The sequence below is a fragment of the Uranotaenia lowii genome, chromosome 3, assembly GCF_029784155.1.
Source record: "Uranotaenia lowii strain MFRU-FL chromosome 3, ASM2978415v1, whole genome shotgun sequence".
In the NCBI taxonomy this organism is placed as follows: Eukaryota; Metazoa; Arthropoda; class Insecta; order Diptera; family Culicidae; genus Uranotaenia; species Uranotaenia lowii.
In genome coordinates, this window is record NC_073693.1 from 315,898,400 (window position 1) to 315,916,709 (window position 18,310).

General features: G+C 32.1%; 1 protein-coding gene across 1 annotated transcript in view; it reads left to right on the forward strand.

Moving 5' to 3' along the window:
- Nucleotides 1–18,310, forward strand: part of LOC129755546 (dipeptidase 1) — a 70,308-nt gene that overhangs the window by 8,113 nt on the left and 43,885 nt on the right. The window contains exons 3-4 of the mRNA XM_055752095.1: nt 10,283–10,415; nt 10,522–10,919. Of these exons, the coding sequence (XP_055608070.1) occupies nt 10,283–10,415; nt 10,522–10,919 (531 nt within the window). The remainder of the gene's footprint in view (nt 1–10,282; nt 10,416–10,521; nt 10,920–18,310) is intronic.

Genomic DNA, 18,310 nt, shown 5'->3' on the forward strand with positions numbered 1-18,310 from the left:
ACAAAAATGACAAAAATGACAAAAATGACAAAAATGACAAAAATGACAAAAATGACAAAAATGACAAAAATGACAAAAATGACAAAAATGACAAAAATGACAAAAATGACAAAAATGACAAAAATGACAAAAATGACAAAAATGACAAAAATGACAAAAATGACAAAAATGACAAAAATGACAAAAATGACAAAAATGACAAAAATGACAAAAATGACAAAAATGACAAAAATGACAAAAATGACAAAAATGACAAAAATGACAAAAATGACAAAAATGACATAAATGACAAAAATGACAAAAATGACAAAAATGACAAAAATGACAAAAATGACAAAAATGACAAAAATGACAAAAATGACAAAAATGACAAAAATGACAAAAATGACAAAAATGACAAAAATGACAAAAAGTTACACAAGTGACAAAAATGAAATACTATCTCTAAAAAAATGATTTTATCTTTGTTTTATTTTATCATGAATTCATTGCTATCAACTTTACTGTTGATTTTACGCACAAATGAAGTCGGGATGATTGAATGCAAATTTGTTTACTTTCAATATTCGAATACGAAACTTCAAATTATTGCTAAGCAAACCGATGTTTTGAAACGAAGTACAAGGTTTTTTTTTCCAATATTTCATATTTGAAACATAATTCAAAAATTGTTCTGCTGAAATTTACATGAATTTTATTTTCGGATTCAGGGCCTGATTTAACATTAAATATTTGGGTCGGTCTCGTAAACTTTATTGATTTTTTTTTTAAATTTTGTAATCTAGTATTATTTTTTTATTTTTATATGTGTGAACTATTCAAGCAAAATAAAAACAAAATCTCATCTCAACGCTGCATCCTTCCCGCAAACCAAACTCAGCTGCCACAAATCGAGTCGTCCCGCTCTGGATGTGGTGAGCCACTTTGTTATTGCCACTTTATTTGTTTTATGATCCTCTTCGGACTACAACACTCTGCAGCAGCACATAACCAAGCTCAACGTCAGCTTGGTCGTTCCCACGGGGGAATCGATAGGATCGGGTTAAAAAAAATATGAAGGAAAAATAATAAAACACAACAAGATGGCCACTCCAACTACCCCGAGCCTCAATGCGGAAGTTGAAGACCCCAAACAAACGCGAATGGCAGGCGACCGAAACCCATCCTTGTCGACTGATGGCGCGTAAATCACATTCTCATCGCTTTTATTTCCCGCGCTATGGTTTCTGGAAAATATACTGAAAGGAAAAAAAACTCTATATAGGAACGTTGTCCCGTTCTTGTCTTCTTGTCGTCCGTTGGTGAGCTCTGGTTCTTTAGGCTGACGATACGACCGGCCATTGAGGCAGCCTTCTAGTTCATCCACGTTGGCAATGGGAAGCTGCATTTAAATTTACGATCCATTCGTGATTTACCACTACTATGTATTTCTTCCTTCAGAGCCACGTAGAATTTTAAACGGCAATTTAACGGAACCTGCTATAGGGTTACGAACGGTGCGTACATCATGTGTAACTAGAGATGAGGGTTGATTTAAAAAAAACTATCCCAAACAGAAACATACTGTAAAAGGTTCAGTCAAAAAATGCCGGTATTTTACAAAAAGTTTATAAAAAAAATTATCAATTATGCTGGCTACAAATTTTTTTTTTTTTTTTGGAAAAAGTTATTCACTTAGTTTCTACTTAATGTTCCCTTGACGATCCTCCGGTGCAAAGGGCCGTGGTAAAAGACTTCCACTGTTGAAGATCCGGAGCCAGCGTCGTAAATTGGTCCCAGTCAAGATTCTCGTTGACAATTCGGATTTCAAATATGTTACCCAAACAATATTCAGCAAAAACACCTCAGTTTCCTGTTAATCGAAATCTAAAGGGTGATACGGTCAAAACTTGGTCAATATCAACTTGACGTATTTCTTTCAATTTTGCATTTAAAAAACCTGAACACCCCTCATTTTGAAGGTGTGTGTGTAGAATGTTGCTCCTATTTTGATTTTGGAATCCACTCTTCAGTTGTTAAAATGTTGCCAAGGAAGAAGAGCAGCGTATCAAAATTTTGCCCGCGCATCGCGAAAATCCGAGCAACTAGCACGCAAAGCTGGCAAAATCTCTAAAAGTTGCCAAATAAACCGTTACAAATGTAATTAAAGTGTTTGGAGAACGTTTGTCGACAGCCAGGAAGTCTGGATCGGGAGGAAATCGAAAACCGGAAGCCGCTGAGACGACAAAGAGAGTTGCCGGTAGTTTCAAGCGAAACCCTAACCTCTGTCTCTCCGAGATGCCGCAAATAAGCTGGGTGTATCGTCTACAACCGTGCATCGAGCCAAACAACGAGCCGGACTATCGACTTACAAGAAGGTAGAGACTCCAAATCGTGATGATAAACAAAATACGACGGCCAAATCGCGATCCCGCAGGCTGTACACGACGATGCTGACGAAGTTTGACTGCGTTGTAATGGACGACGAAACCTACGTCAAAGCCGACTACAAGCAGCTTCCGGGACAGGAGTTTTAGACGGCAAAAGGAAGGGAAAGGTAGCAGAAATTTTCAAGCACATGAAACTGTCAAAGTTCGCGAAGAAATATCTGGTTTGGCAAGCCATCTGTGCCTGTGGCTTGAAAAGCAGCATTTTCATAGCTTCCGGGATTGTCAACCAAGAAATTTACGTGAAAGAGTGTTTGAATCTGCCGCCTTTCCTGAAGAAACACCGTTGTTCCGTACTGTTTTGGCCGGATTTGGCATCTTGCCATTACGGTAAAAAGGCCATGGAGTGGTACGCCGCCAACAACGTGCAGGTGGTTCCCAAGGACAAGAACCCTCCCAACACGCCAGAGTTCCGCCCAATTTAGAAATACTGGGCTATTGTCAAGCGGAACCTAAAGAAGACAAAAAAAAACAGCAGTTGAAGGCAAACTGGCTTTCTGCGGCGATGAAGGTGGACAAGGTGGCTGTACAAAATTTGATGGCAGGGGTTAAGCGTAAGGCCCGGCAATTCGGATTTGGAAAAACGGAAGCCTAACTGAATATTTTTCCTGAATTTTATACTAATTAAACTTGAAAAAGAAATTTAATTTAATTTTTTAAATAAACGATTTCACCGATTTACACGCGTTTTCCCTTGACAAAATTTTTACCGTATCACTCTTTAAGTAAAAGATCCGAACAAAAACATGTTTCGGAAAAAAGACTGTTGATTAGCTACAGGATGCTCAAAAAATGTTCCCTTAGTGTCCAACAAGTTTAAAGCTATACGATGCACATAAGGATATATATTTTTTAAAATTTTTTAAGATCATGGCCACAAAAAATGTAAAAATGTTTTGTGAAAACCGTATTTTTCTATCGATGAACCGACGTTTAGTTCGCATCAGAAAAATTTTGAAAAGAGGGTTGTAAAGTTGAAGTAATTTTTCACACTTGCCAAAATACAAAACAAAGAATTTTTGACAAGTTTTCAAAAGCTCCTGTTTTTCGATCTTTTTGTCAATTTGAAATTTTGCAGATTTTCGATGACTTAAATTTAACCCTGCACTGGACTTTAAGTTCTTTTTTTATTTATTTATCTGGTATGACCTTAACAATTAGGACGGTTCATTGATTGGGGGTTCCTCAAGAATTTTTTTTATTTGAATGCACACGAGAAAAGTAACAAGCCGCCAACTTTCAACAGTGTCATATTGACACTCAAGAGCGGATAAGGGTAAAAAAAATCAATGGGTAATATAGCACCTTAGTAAAAATCAATTGTTGGAAAATAAAGAATTAAAAAATTATCGAAACGCAAATTAAAAAAAATGTTTTTGTATGTATCGTCTTTGGGTGCAAGAACTTTATTTAAGCTATTTGGATAAATTCGAGCATTTAACAAAGTTTAATAAATTTAAAATTCAGAAACCAATCTTTGGAAGTATTTAAATTTAAATCGAGGTAAAGTGAATTATGTTCTAATATGCGTTTATGTATAATAGAGAATGCAACCAATGCTAGCAAAGAAAAAAAAATGATCATCATAGTAAGGTTGCCATAATTTTTTCAGCACGTATCCGGGCCGGACAAATCCGGGCTATTTTATCTAAAAATCAGGAAAAATCAGGGCATTTGATTTCAAAATTGTCGACCAAAACTCCGAGCCTTATCCTGCCAAATTACTAAACAAAAATCAAGAAAAAAAAATGTTCATCAAAACTCATCAACAGATATTAAAACATTTTTTGGGTGTTTCAAAAACCTTTCATGGTTATTTGTATAAAACTTGACAAATATTTTCGTTTTGGACGCATAAAAAATTTGTCAAGTCGCAGCCCGTCCGAAGTATACGTGTTCACCACATGTAGACTTCGGACCAACCAGATTTCATTGTATAGGTTAAGGTAGTGCCACCTCTATCCCGGTACTACTTCTCCTAAATAATGAAATGTTGCGGGGTAAAGTATGGTGTACGTTAATAAGTTTTCCTCGCAAAAATGCTCTTTCGCTCTTTTCAACATCTGTAAATTTTCTTCTCACTTTTCTATCCATCTTCATCAATTTCATTTCTGATATTCTTTCTCCAAGAATATACATTTCACCGATATGCCAAAAAAATTTTTTTTATTTGGCAAATAAAGCAAAAAAATCCGATCAAAACCCAGGCTTTTTCTACATGATCCGTTCAATCAGGCCGGACCACGATTTTCCCTCATTATGTTTTAAATATTTAGGCAAACTCGAAAAAAAAACAAGACAATCTGGCAAGCTTTTAATAAAAGATTATTCGGATCATGAAATTTCGCCGAGTGATAAACCTCAAATTAATTTTACGAACATTATCCTCAATGAAGTACAATTCAAAGTCAAATTTTATTCTGAATATCCTCGATAAAAGAAAAAAATCTTATTCATTATTTTCAGTTCAAATTACTTTTTGAGACAGGTTCGAAAGGAATAAAATATGCATCCATAATCACAAAAAATAAGTTCAGTGCGTCTTTATTTCATACACCGGAAAGATGTGAGAAGATGCTTCAGAAATTCCGGTGCCAAAGTTCCCAGCATCAAAAACGTATCAGCCCTACTCCTGCAAACTAAAACGCACGAATCTAACTAAGTAAGTGAAAAATGTATCCTATCGCAAAAATCAATTTTTATGAGATCCAACATGTTATCAGAACTATTATTCTTTTACATTGTATTATGTTTATAAAAACCTCTATGAAGGGTTTGCAGGGAACTTCACGCTTAATTCCTTTCCTTGATCCAGTATCTTTTGCGGTTTTTACCACATGGTTGGCCTGGCCTTAGGAATCTCGGCAATGCATGTTTACATGCAATGCATGTTTACATGTAACGGTAACGTTGAAATGAAAAAAAAGGACGCAAGTCTTTCTTTTTCCAGGATGCTTTAATATTTTGGCTATGTTGGTAAAACAAAAAAAAGAATACACATTCAAGATTGCAGATCAATTTGGAATGTTAATTAAAACACTGTAATGATAAAGAAAGTTAATTTTTAGGTTTCATTTTTCGGAAAATAGCAAATCTTAGAATTATTTTGAATTAAGTTTAAGCTCTTATTTCAAATAAAAATCAGACATAGTGAACAAAGAAAAGAAAAATGCTAATCGTGATTACAAATCCAATACCAAATCTTCATTTGGTAAAATGAGCTTAAAATTGAGGGTAAGGAACATGGAATTTGGATGGTAATTCATACCAGCTTAAAACACAAAAATGCGATTTCATCTACATTAATCTCAAGAAGTGGATTTGTTTTTAATTTTTTTGTAGAAGAAATCTGTTTAACCAAAAGTTCAAATAAAAATTATTCAGCGTGATCAGAAATTTATAAGGACTTTTTCTTTTAGTTATGTCCACGTTCCTTGTAATCGGGCATTGAAAATTTAAACATCAATATGTTTTGTGAAGAGAACTGTAAATATTATGAATACACAAAAGGAAGCTAAAAAATGTGAACCTTTTTTTTAAAATTATTTCTTTAATACATGCATTAAATAAATAAATGTAAAAAAAACTGTTGTATTTACAAAAAAAACCAAAAGCATTTTGTGGTGAAAAAGGGTAAAAATGCTGTTAAGAATGTTGTTGAGAATTGGTTCTTGTAGTAATTTTATATAAGTATCATGATTGGTGAGAATATTCTTCTATAGCATAGGTCGGCAACCTGTGGCTCGCGAGCCGCATGCGGCTCTTTTGATGTAAAGCTGCGGCTCTTTAGTTCACTGCGCTAGTATTGTATATATTTTTGAATGAAATAATCGTGCAAATGCAATCGTGCAATTGACAGGTCCAAAAGAAAATTTTTAAATTTCATCAGATTCACCAAATGGCAAAATAACATTTTTCGTAGCCTAATTTTACAATTTTCAGCTTTTTAATGTTTTTTTACTGCACAGCGATCATGATTCAATTTATCAACTACCTTACCGTAAATGAAAAGAATAACTATTTTTTAAAACAAAAAAAAATTAATTGCAAAATCATTTGTTATGCTCTCTATGATTATTGATCACCATTAATTTACAAAATCTTATTAAAATTAATCATCCATTTAAAAAAATATTTACATCTTTGACTTAAAAATATTGGAAAAACCCCTCAATCTATTCATGTTTTAATTGAAAACGATATTTTTAACGTTATCTGAATATTGATGTCTCATCAATGCATTCCAGATTGTCCGGTTTACCCAGGGCTTGCCCAGATTTTCAAAGAAAAAAATGGTCTGGTCTGCCCGGATATCGAGGCAAAAGATCCTTTTTTTCAAGGATGATTTACAATTTTTCTAAACTTCCAATTTTCAACGTATTTTAGCGAAAAAAAAAACATGCAATTTTTGAAATTGCGAAACAAGATCTGAACGCCACTGTTATGCTTGGGTAAAAATTATTTTTCGTGTGTTTATTTTTCAGCTTTCCTCTTGCGTTTTAATGGAAAATACGTAGATTTTGGCTGGATTTGCCCAGATAATTCCCGCATTTAACTTTAAAATTTAGATACGCAATGCCCGGATTTGCCCGCCTGGATACTACAGGAAAATTCTAGAATGCCTAATCAATAAATAACGGGTTACAAAAAGTGAATAGATACATAAAATTCGAATACAAAATTTCAAAACCAATAATTGAGAATTAAAAATTAAAGTAAGACGGCTTTCCAAATTCGAATCAGCAATCAAAATAAATGGAAATTTCAGTTCGAAAAATCTAGGTATTTATCAATTTAATCGCAGGATAAATACTTGTTATCAATAACAAGCTTGATCGTTTCACCCCAAAAGCAGTTTTTTTTTATAATTAAATTGTATGTATTGAAATAAAAATGTGAACCTTTGAATCTTGGAACACATTTTGAGTTTCAAGTGTGATGCTTGCAGCTATTATTCAATAAAAGCCATGTATTGATCGAAGTTTCAGCAACCGACATAATTTTATCTTCATTTTCGATTAAGAGTAAATCATCGTTTTTTTCGTTTTAAATTAGTTTTTGTTTTTAAACTTCAAATGTATCCTTGAACTGATTTTGATAGTACAGATGTACTGTTTTTTATATAATTTGTCACGAATTTTCTATAAAGGCTTCAAAATGACATTATTACAGCATTTTACTGGTTAAACCACAATTTTTTTTTCCTATAAAATAAGGTTTAGCCAGCATTGATCAATAATAGACAAAAATTGTATTATTTCATTCAATTGGACGCACAATATCACATATGACATAAAATGAGATTTTTAAATTTCCAGATGCATAAAATTCTGAAGAGATGTTCGTTTGATGTCATGAATTTTGAAAATTCTTTCAGTTGTCAGGAACATAATTTTTGAAGATTCAAATTTCGACTGCATAAATTTTAGTTGAATGTTACCTCATACTTCTGAATTTTGGAAAGGATTATTTAAATCTGGAGAATGACTTGAAAAAGTTTGATAATTTAAAAAAAAATTCCCTTTACTTTATTATTTTAAAAGCTTTTCATTGCCGAAGAAATTATAAATATTCTGCCTCTATAAATATGTTAAAATCTTTCACTTTTACATCATGCATAGTATTCCTTGGAGCTTTATATGAATTTAAAACTTTCTTAACTCGTATTTAAATTGATAAACAATCAAAACATGTTAGAAGAGTTGAGGATCCAGAAGAAAACCCATACTGAATGGTTATCAGAAACAGATTAAAACTAATAATCTAAGAGTAAAAACTACTTTAATGGGTTTAAAGTAACTTTCGTAAAACTAATGTTCACTGATCAATCATATCTTTTGATTTTTTTTTTCAAAAACCATAAATCTTCGATGTGGCTCTTTCAAACTTTGAAATTTTCAAAAATTGAAGCTTTTGGCTCTTCCGACTCAAAAGGTTGCGACCACTGTTCTATAGCAATAAAGCCAGAAATTCTTGTTTTAGCTGCATTCGAAAGTATTCAAGTTTTTCTACTTTGCATTCTTCGGTCTCAACTAACCTATTTTACATTTTTTTTCACTTTTATGATGATCCTGTAATGATTTGGTTCGGTTTCGTCAGTTAAGCTGTCATCCCCGTGAAAAAATGTTCTTCTTAAATAAACGAAAAAGTGTGCGTTTACTTAAGGGAGATGTCCATAGTAAATTTGGAATATTTCTTACATATAATTTTTTCATATTTTTTCATGAATTGTTATAAGATAAATTTAATTTCGTTCTCAAAAAGTTTTTAAATCAATTGAATGATTTCTAAAATATGCGATTCTTAACTAACCAATTTCAAAAATAACTTAGCATTAATATTTTCCACTTTATTGTCCATAAAGCTTTTCAGAATGCAACGAAAAGAACATCAAACAAGCTCAAAAACTGATTTGTTTCCTAGTGAATCTGTAATCTTACTTGAATTTTAAGTAGGTATCCAAGTTCTTTTTTCTATCTGAGTACAATGAACCGTAAAAAATTTTTTATTCCGAATCGTTGTTTTCAGCGTTGAACACATTTGTGAAATAATTTTCTGAGAATCAGCTATAATATCTTTGGAGGATGGTTGCAAGTAGTTAGTAGAATACTATTACATGCCCCTTCCAATTCAGGCAGTTCGAGCATTTTGTGTTGCTTAGATTATACAGTTTTGTTAGTTAAAAATATGTGTTATTAACACAAGCTTCATTTTTCGTATTTTTTTGTTGTTAGTTGTTATTTATCTTGTTTTAGACATACTTAGAACTTCGTTAATTTTGTTCCTATTGCTGGTTTTTTTACCTAATGTTAAATTTCTGTTGTTTTACATTTTTTTCAGTAAGTTTGACATTTTAATTGTAATGTTTGTATTTGTTTGCAAGTTTAATGAACTTTATCATTCCTGTCATTTTTGAGTACTTTATGCGATTTGTTTTACTTTTGATATTGTTGTTATATTTTAGTCACACATTGCTCACCAAATATACGAGATATCTCATTTATTTTCGCATAACGGCAGATTCATAATGCAAATTAAATATCTTTACTTAATTCAGCCAAATTGCACACAATAATTTCAGCTACTCGAAGATTTGAAATTTGTAGGATTTGGTTCAAATGTAACTGAGATAGAGAATGTCGAATTTTGGTGTTTCCTTGCTTAGATGTTTACGTGGTCCTTGATGTGACTTGTCAAAATGTCAAAATAATACTGGTCTTTACAAGAGCATAATATAAGAAAATGTTTTTTCAAAAAACCGAAATTCTTCAAATCCCTTTTAATGATTATTCAATGTTCCATTTTCATATTGTGGAGCTTCTTTCTGAATTAATGACTTATTTAAAAAATAAATAAGCCAAATGTAGGCCTGGTTGAAAGATCTTGTAAGGTCATAGTCAGAAGTTCGACTATCGAATCATCTTTGCCGTTCAGTGGAATTTAATTGATCACTTTTTTTTTAAGGAAGATGAAGCTCACGGGCAAACTTTTGGAACCCATGAAGGAAAACAACTCTCAAAAATTATAAGTATCGATTTATGTTTAACATGCCCAAGACATTGATGAAATGATCTGAAAGTTTACGTCATTAAAATTTTTTCTCCAGCTAGCTCATGACAATTTCCTATCAAACATTTATTATCTACAATAAATAAAAAACTTTTCTTTAAAAACTTTTTGTAACAAATATTAATAGTTAATTGGTTCAATTAAATGTTCTTAAGTAATATTTTGCCAACCCTATCTCTGAAAGCTGGAAGATTAGTTTACCGTCCAATTTTCAGATTCACTTTTCCCCCACCGATGCCACTAAATGCGTTAACCTTGTGTTTATTTTTCTCTCTTCCGTTCCACAGTTCTGGTCAGCTTATGCGCCCTGCTCATCACAGCACCTGGACGCGGTGCAATTAACCTTAGAACAGATAGACTTAATACGCAGATTAGTGAATCTTTATCCGCAGCACATGGCCCTGGTGACGACGGCAGACGGTAAGTCTTATTTAGTCTTGTTGATGCATCCCTCGTTCATCTTGAGCGACAGATTTAATTAAAAGTCTTTCTAACCGGTTTTTTTCTTCCAAAATAACATTGATAGGCATCGAGGAAAGTCATCGAGCTGGGAAGCTGGCCAGTCTGATCGGCATCGAGGGTGGCCATTCGATAGGGACCAGTTTGGGGGTGCTGCGGACCTTCTACCAGCTGGGGGCCCGGTATCTGACCCTAACGCACACCTGCAACACTCCGTGGGCCGATTGTTGCAAAGTTGATGAACCGGGCCGGGTTCCTCACATAGGGGGCCTATCGCACTTCGGAACCCTGGTGGTGACGGAAATGAACCGGCTCGGGATGATCGTGGATTTGTCCCACGTTTCGGTGCCGACCATGTTGGATGCGCTGGCCACTTCCAAGGCACCGGTCATCTTCTCCCACTCCTCGGCACATGCAATCTGCAACAGCTCCCGCAATGTGCCGGACCATGTGCTGAAGCGATTGGTGAGTGTTGTTTTGGTGTAAAAAATCATATATTTAGTTACATGTTTAATCTAAAATTCACTTTCTGGATTAGTATCAGAATAGCATTTCAAAAGCAATCTTTTGAATCGATAATTTGGGACGGTTGTATTTATGAGCATATTTCTAGACTTGTTGTTCTATTCTTCTACTGATTCATCATTCTTTAGTTAGTTTAATTTCTTTGACTTCCAACTTTAATGAAACTTAAACATCCATTTTGAAAACTTAAACGAATTCCAAAGCCCATTGTATGGGTATCACCCGTAAAATTAAACTAATGTACTCTAGCTTAAGATCAACAACATCCACTCCGGAAAAATTCAAACTATCAAACCCAGAACTGTCCCTCAAATTTCCATAGCAATCATTTGATCCTTAAGGAAAAGCATGATTTTTTCCCGATGTTTTGCTTATACAGTATTTCAAACTTGTAGAAATTAGCATAAGTTGATGAAATTTTGCTATTTCCATTTTCCAGCTGATATCTCCCGGATGAGGTGAGGTATCCGGTTCCCAGAATGATATTCGACCGCATGGATCCAATCCTGGCAGGAGAATATTGTTTTTCAAGCTTTTCTTTTGATTTTTCCTAGAGTCTGTTTGCTTTGCCATTATCCCTGGGAGGGTCTGTGCTTGTGGGTGTCACTGCATCAGTTTTTCCAGCAGAGAAAACAAGAAATTAATTAAAATCCATCTGATTTTTCATGTCCTTTTTCATCCGGTCAAACGGGATATCGACTTTGTTGAATGACTCTTGCTATAAACCAAATCGGATCAGGGAGCGCGTGTCGTCGAATTTTGATTGGCATATGATTGTTTTTGGAATGGATCAAATTTTTATTGACACATAAAATATAAATAGCAATTTAAATTAATATTTACTCTCAGGCTCAGGAGCTGAAATCTTTGTGGTTATTTGTTTTGTTTTTGATATACCATTTTTTGAAATTATTTTGAAATACTGTGTTTTTTTGTTTTTTTTAACTTGATTTAAAATAAAAACTTAACACTTAAAACATTAAAAATTAAAAATAAAATTAAAGCAAATACCAAATAAACAATTTTTGACAGAATCAAATGTGTTAATGGAAAGTTGAAATGATTAAGTTTTAGAAAACCCAAATTTTACATCGATTTTTTATGCAAGGTGGACAAAACCAGTCAATATTTAATAGCTTCATCACTTGGTAAATCTTAGTAATCATTTTATTCAAACCTTAATTTAAAAACTCATCTGCACTTCTTCGAAATATTCCGGTAGTGAATTTTGAAAAGAGCAAATGTAGCAAATGTAAACAAAAAGAGCTATTATTTGGGTCAATAATTTCGTTTGGAGATCGACATTTTGTTATCACAAAGTTATTTGGATAATTTTTGGATAGCAAAAAATTTAGAAAATAAAATAATACTTTTGCCGGAAGCTTATGGAGCTGTTAAATTTTGAACGCGTTTTTCTCGAAACAGTGATGTTGGCGCATTCGGCGTATTCTTTATTCGATATCGATTCGTTCTTCCAAATAGCGACAACATTTGATTCCCTTTGATATTAAAATCGAAAAATTTTGAAGGCCTTAACCCATAACTATGTTTAAACAAGTTTGGACCATATTTTAAAACAATTCCTTGTTTTCTCATACCGTTGTAACTATTTGCCATCCTTTCCATTGTAAGTTTTCTGGGACGATATCACAGCGATTGCTTAAAGTGAGAATAATTTATTTCAAGGAAATCATTATCTTCTCATCGTTGGACGTTAAATCGGTTTTTAACATAATTTTTTTTTTCTGTGAGTATTTTCGAGAAATTCTCCACAATATAAATTTGTCCTTATCGTCCCGTTCTTTTTACTTTTAAACGGTGAAAAAATAAGAACTTTCGATAAGATCATGCATTGAGATGTTGAGCAAGGTTGTCAAAATCCTAGAAAAATCCATAATTTCTTGGATTTTTATGCAAAGTTCGTCATCATGACAGTAAAAATTCTATATTCTAGAATTTTTTACAGATTTTGTGGATTTTTTCAATGCAATTCAAAAACCTTAGGGGTTGGATTTACAAAGCTGATTTTTGAAGTCTTGTGATTTTGGTAGTGTTAATTTCCAATTTTCAAATGAAATGACTAAATTGAATGAATTCTTTCAACATTTGGCAAATTATCACAGACGTTTTGATTGATCCAAAGAAAAACAGTTTTTTTTTGTCAAGAACTCAGTATTTTTTATGCTTGCTTATGCCGATAAAAAATCTGGAATTGCATGCCAGCTAAAAATTTATGGTAGAAAAGTAAAATTCAAAAAGAAAAAAAGTAATAAATTTTATCTGAGAGAAGCTTCGCGGGCCGCACATGATGGTCTCGAAAGCTGCGGGTTGCTCATCTCTGATCTTAATAGTTTTGAAAACACAACTTTTTTTTCTGTTTCAAAGTTCATGAAATACTTTGAATAAAACTGATTATGTTTAATCCATTATTGTAATTGGTAAAAGTTTTTTGAGAGAATGTTTATTTCAAATCATTAAGTTTGAAATTTTTCTCAAAAAACTCAATGTAATCGAGGTTGATCAAAATTCATGACGCAGTAGAGAACCTGTAAAACTACAATTTTTACTATAAGGAATGAATTTTTTTTTTAATTTACCCACTAGTATAATTTACCCACTTGCATACTCTATTCTGCACGAGTTTAAATGAATTTTGAATCTTTTAGAGTTCTCAAGAAGGCTTAATTGTCTCTCTTGAAGAATTTTTTATATCATTCGCATTTCTCCCCACGAACCAAAACTTTCAAAAGATTTCCCTATTATAAAAGAAATGTGTAATTGTTAATATTCAATTCTACCAGCGCGAAACGTTGCCCAGAAAAACGAAATAAGAAACTATCTTATGACAGAGAGTTTTGAATCATATCGTATCTTTGATTTTCTATTTTATTCCATATTTGGTAATAAATAGTGTCCATTCCGGGCAATCCCAACTGGGAATTCCCGGAAAAAAAAAGATAAAAATGGGAATTACCCAATCCCTGGAAACGATCGAAAGTCCCGAGAATTCAGCAAGGTAAATTTTTAAAAACGAAAACGAATCTATACGACCAAACAATTTCAAAATGAAATATTACACGAAAATGTAATGGTCTGTTTTTAACACTTTTTATTATCTTAAACTTCCATTTTGCAAGTAGTGGGCAGCAGTAAAATCTTCGGCAAAACAAAATCTAAAACTATTTTAAACAAACGGGTAGTTTGCTATCTGACATTTAACGAGATAAGCAGTAGAATCTGAAGTCTAGCGAAGCAACTTCTATCGATAGAGTGATTTGCCAATCGTTCTCCTCTGCCCCATCGTTGCATATGATGACTAAAGTCTTCAATATTTCGGCCGTCTTTCAAATTTTACCTAAAAATAAACTGAATCATGTATATTGGAATGTTTACTGAGAAAATGAGTCTTTTTACGATTTTTTTTGGCTGAAAATTTGGCGTATAACGACAGTTTTACTTTTGGATTACTGGTAATAATAGTTTGTAACTATTTGTTGATTCTGGTTATAAAATCTCATACGGATTTGTTAGGTAGCTAAGAGGATGATCGAAAATTATCGAGAATTTCGTTGCGTAATAATTAAACGGCCCTCATATAACATGTTTTCTTTTTCTGCTTAGTAAGTGGAAAAATATGTTTACAAAGTGATGTAAGTGATTTCCGTGCTCTGGCCAACTGTTTATCACTCAGAATTTTCATATTATTTTCACTTAATGTTGATTTTTAATAACTCAACTAAAACATTAATGCGATTTAAAAAAAATAATGAAATTTTATTCTTAAATTAATTATGACGAAAATTTCTTCATAGTTCAAAAAATATATTTTTCTTATCAATCAAATCTTTAATTGGAAATATTGAGTTTATAAAACAACATGAAACATATAAAAGTAGCAATAAAACTACCTTGGTTTTGAGGTACAACTTTTATATCAGATTTATTTTGAAGTGTTTCGTCCCGAACGTTAACTCAAAATTTTCTGAAAATAATTTATAGATTGTTCTGCATAACCAAAACTTCTCACACTTCGAGATTTTCTGCTGCATCTACTACGCAGATTGGAAGATCTGCAATACATTTTTATCTCATGACATATTTTCTCAGAAGTTCAAAACTGTCGTCGGGTTAGACTCACTACTCAAAAACACAGTCATAACTTCGAGAAACTGAATGTGATCAAAAGAGTTTTTCAGCTAAAATGTTTTAGGGAAACCTTTCAATGCGATATGAATGTTTCATGAAGATTGATGAAATGCTACAGGAGTTAGATTCACTACAAATTATCCTATTTTCGCGTTAAAAATATTTTAATCAATTATATTTTTCTTATACAAATCTGCATTTTTTGGCCATAAATCAGTCGAATGGTTTGAAGCTTTGGGCGATGCTGCGATCATTCTTAAGCTTAAAATTGATATTCAGTATGTTAAATTAAATCAACTTCTTAGTGAGACAAAAAGTGGTTATTAAAAAATATTACATCTTCTTCATAGGGATATAGGGGGGCAAAACAGTTCTTGCTTTTTTATCCTTTCATCAGCAAATAGTCCCTTTAAAATATTTTACGTGTTCAAAAACCTTTTAGTTCGTTTTATGGAATGATATAAAGTTTCGTGTTGCAAGAACATATAAAGAAATAGACAAGTACTGGCTAAATAAGGTCAAATAACACTCTTCTCAGATAGGTACGATCTAATTTGATGGTACATTTGAATTTTTGAAAAAAAATTCACGTAAGATAGATACTATTTCAGGCTCTGAAACTCGTGGCTTCGATTTTTTTGGGATTATGGGTCCAAATTTTCCCAGTTGGCATCGGACGGTTCTTATGGACGACCTCCTTCAAAAGAGGCCATCTCCATATTGGATTCCATTTGAACTAGAAGTTCTCATAAAAAGCTACCGTTTCAAATATCAGCTACTTAGACTACATGGTGGCTGGGTCTTTGAAAGCCTTTTAAGATGTTCAACCATTGGAAAAAATCAGACAACAATCGGAAAGACATCAGATTTGCCTGTGCAACTACTGGACCAAACAGCCTCTTTAAAATGATTTTTTAAATTTCGATCTTACTTTTTTCGAGCATTTGAATTTTTTGATCTTGTTGACCAAGCCTGTATGAGTACCATTGACAAAAAGAAGAGAAACGAATTCGATTTAAAGGACCGAAATACTGCAGTGAAACCAAAATCATGTGCTTAGCTGTTTAACGATTGGCAAATCACCCTAGTGAAAATATTTTCCAATACTGTTAAGTTTTAACATCAAGAAGCAATCAGTTTTTTTTGTTGAAGTACTTATACATACCCACACTTCGTTTTTTGAATGCACATATTTCTAAGTACGCTGATTAATTTCGAAAAATTTGTGCAGTTTTATCCAATAAAAAAAATATTTCAAAGATTTTAATTCAGTGGTCAACTTTCTCGACCACCACGAGTAATTTTGGCATTCGAGAAAATAGTTAAAACAGTTTTCTTTTTGTCGATTTCTACCAATTTTGCGAAAAATAGGGAATTTGGATGAAATTTCGATCAAGGTTTTTATCAATTGAAATCTTTGATATTTCTTCAAGCATATGTCAAATCGTTCTGCGGTCTTCAACAAAGTTGTTGAAATAGTTGAATTTTTTAATATTAAAAAGATTCAAAATTTGTTTTCTGTTTTCTAGAAGTTTTTAAATAATATTAGTAAAGGAAGATCGATTTCACTAAAACGTATCAATTTTTAAATTTCCACACGTCATATCACCAAAACTGGAGGTGATAGACAAAATTGGCTGAATAATTCGAATTCAGCACGCCAAAAACTTTTAAAATCAGTTATTACAATAAAGGCACCAGCAATGCTGTTCTATTGTGTAAGAACTTTCATTTTCTTAATTTTGACTCAGAATTCAAGCTCACCATTTCAGATTTGCTTAATTTTTATCTGATAGTTCATTCTTTTTTTTTCCTTTTTTATAGGAATTTATGATGACTCATTATGATATTACATTTCATGTTTGGAAGATTGATTTGAAATTTTGCTTCTAGGGATATAAAAAAAGCAGTAGTTACATTTGTGCCTTAGTATTAAATGGTTTTTGTCCGTCGACTCCCATCAGAATTTTGAATCCTAAATTAGAATATTTATGTTTTTAACGTGAATTAACAGAATTCGACTTTTTGTGGAGCTGAAACAAAATTAGGTATATATAAAGTGCAGTTTTTGATTTATTAAATATTTGATAAGCTGGACCATCTTTTCGAAAATTTAAGAAAACGTTTTTTTTTTTGAAAATTTATTGAAAATTTGAATTTTATCAGCTATTTTTCAGTTATTAAAAGTGTACTTTTTGATTATCTATGAAAAACAATTATAATTTTTTTTTATTGTTACTTGAATACAAAGTGATCTAGAAATAAAATTTAGCGGGAAACATTTATATATCAGCGTCTTCCCCTTAAATTTGATGCATTTAATGTTTAAGACACATTTTAACAACAACTAAAGACGGTAATTTTGGCTGGGAAACTTTTAGGATGGTTCAAAACATTTCTGAGATATGCTTATTATTTCTAAACTGTGATAAGATAGAGGCCAACATTATTCTACAATATAGAAGAACATTATGATTCATGAAACTTTGTCGAAGAGACTGAACATTTATCTTTTGAACTGAAAGTTTAATGTCAACTTGTTTTCATTGAGTTAGGGTGGTCCTTTAAAAAATTTGTTATCTCTTGATATCTTTTAACGGTGACATTTTATCAAAAGTATTTTTTCAACAAGTTCATGTTAAGGGCTTAACCTGAAGATATATTTGTTGAATTAAGCATTTAATCGTTGTTTAAAATTTCCTTAAAATCGTCAAATCATTATGAAAATAGAGAAAATTTTTACATTTGTTTTTTAACTACTTAGAAACTACTTTAGGTCCAGTATTTGTGAGTTATTGTAGAACGAATGTACAATTTCTCTCTATTTTTAAAGAGATTTTTAGTTAAATTCATACAACGATTAAAAGCATTATTCAACAAACATTTCTCTTATTTTTTATTTTCATATTGTTAAGATTGTAACATAAACTTTCAAATGCTATCAACGATAACATTTTCGACTTGCTATGTTTTGAATTATTGAAGTTCTAAAAGAGTATTTTTTCAACACATATTTCCTCATAACTTCAAAACATAAACAAAATTTTGTAATACGTTTTGAAGCAAAATATGCACATTGTTATTCTCTAAAATGTGGTTGAATAAATAATTTTGATAAAATATCACCTTTAAAATATATCAATAAAAAAATAAATTTTTAGGACAACCCCAACTAAATTAAAAGA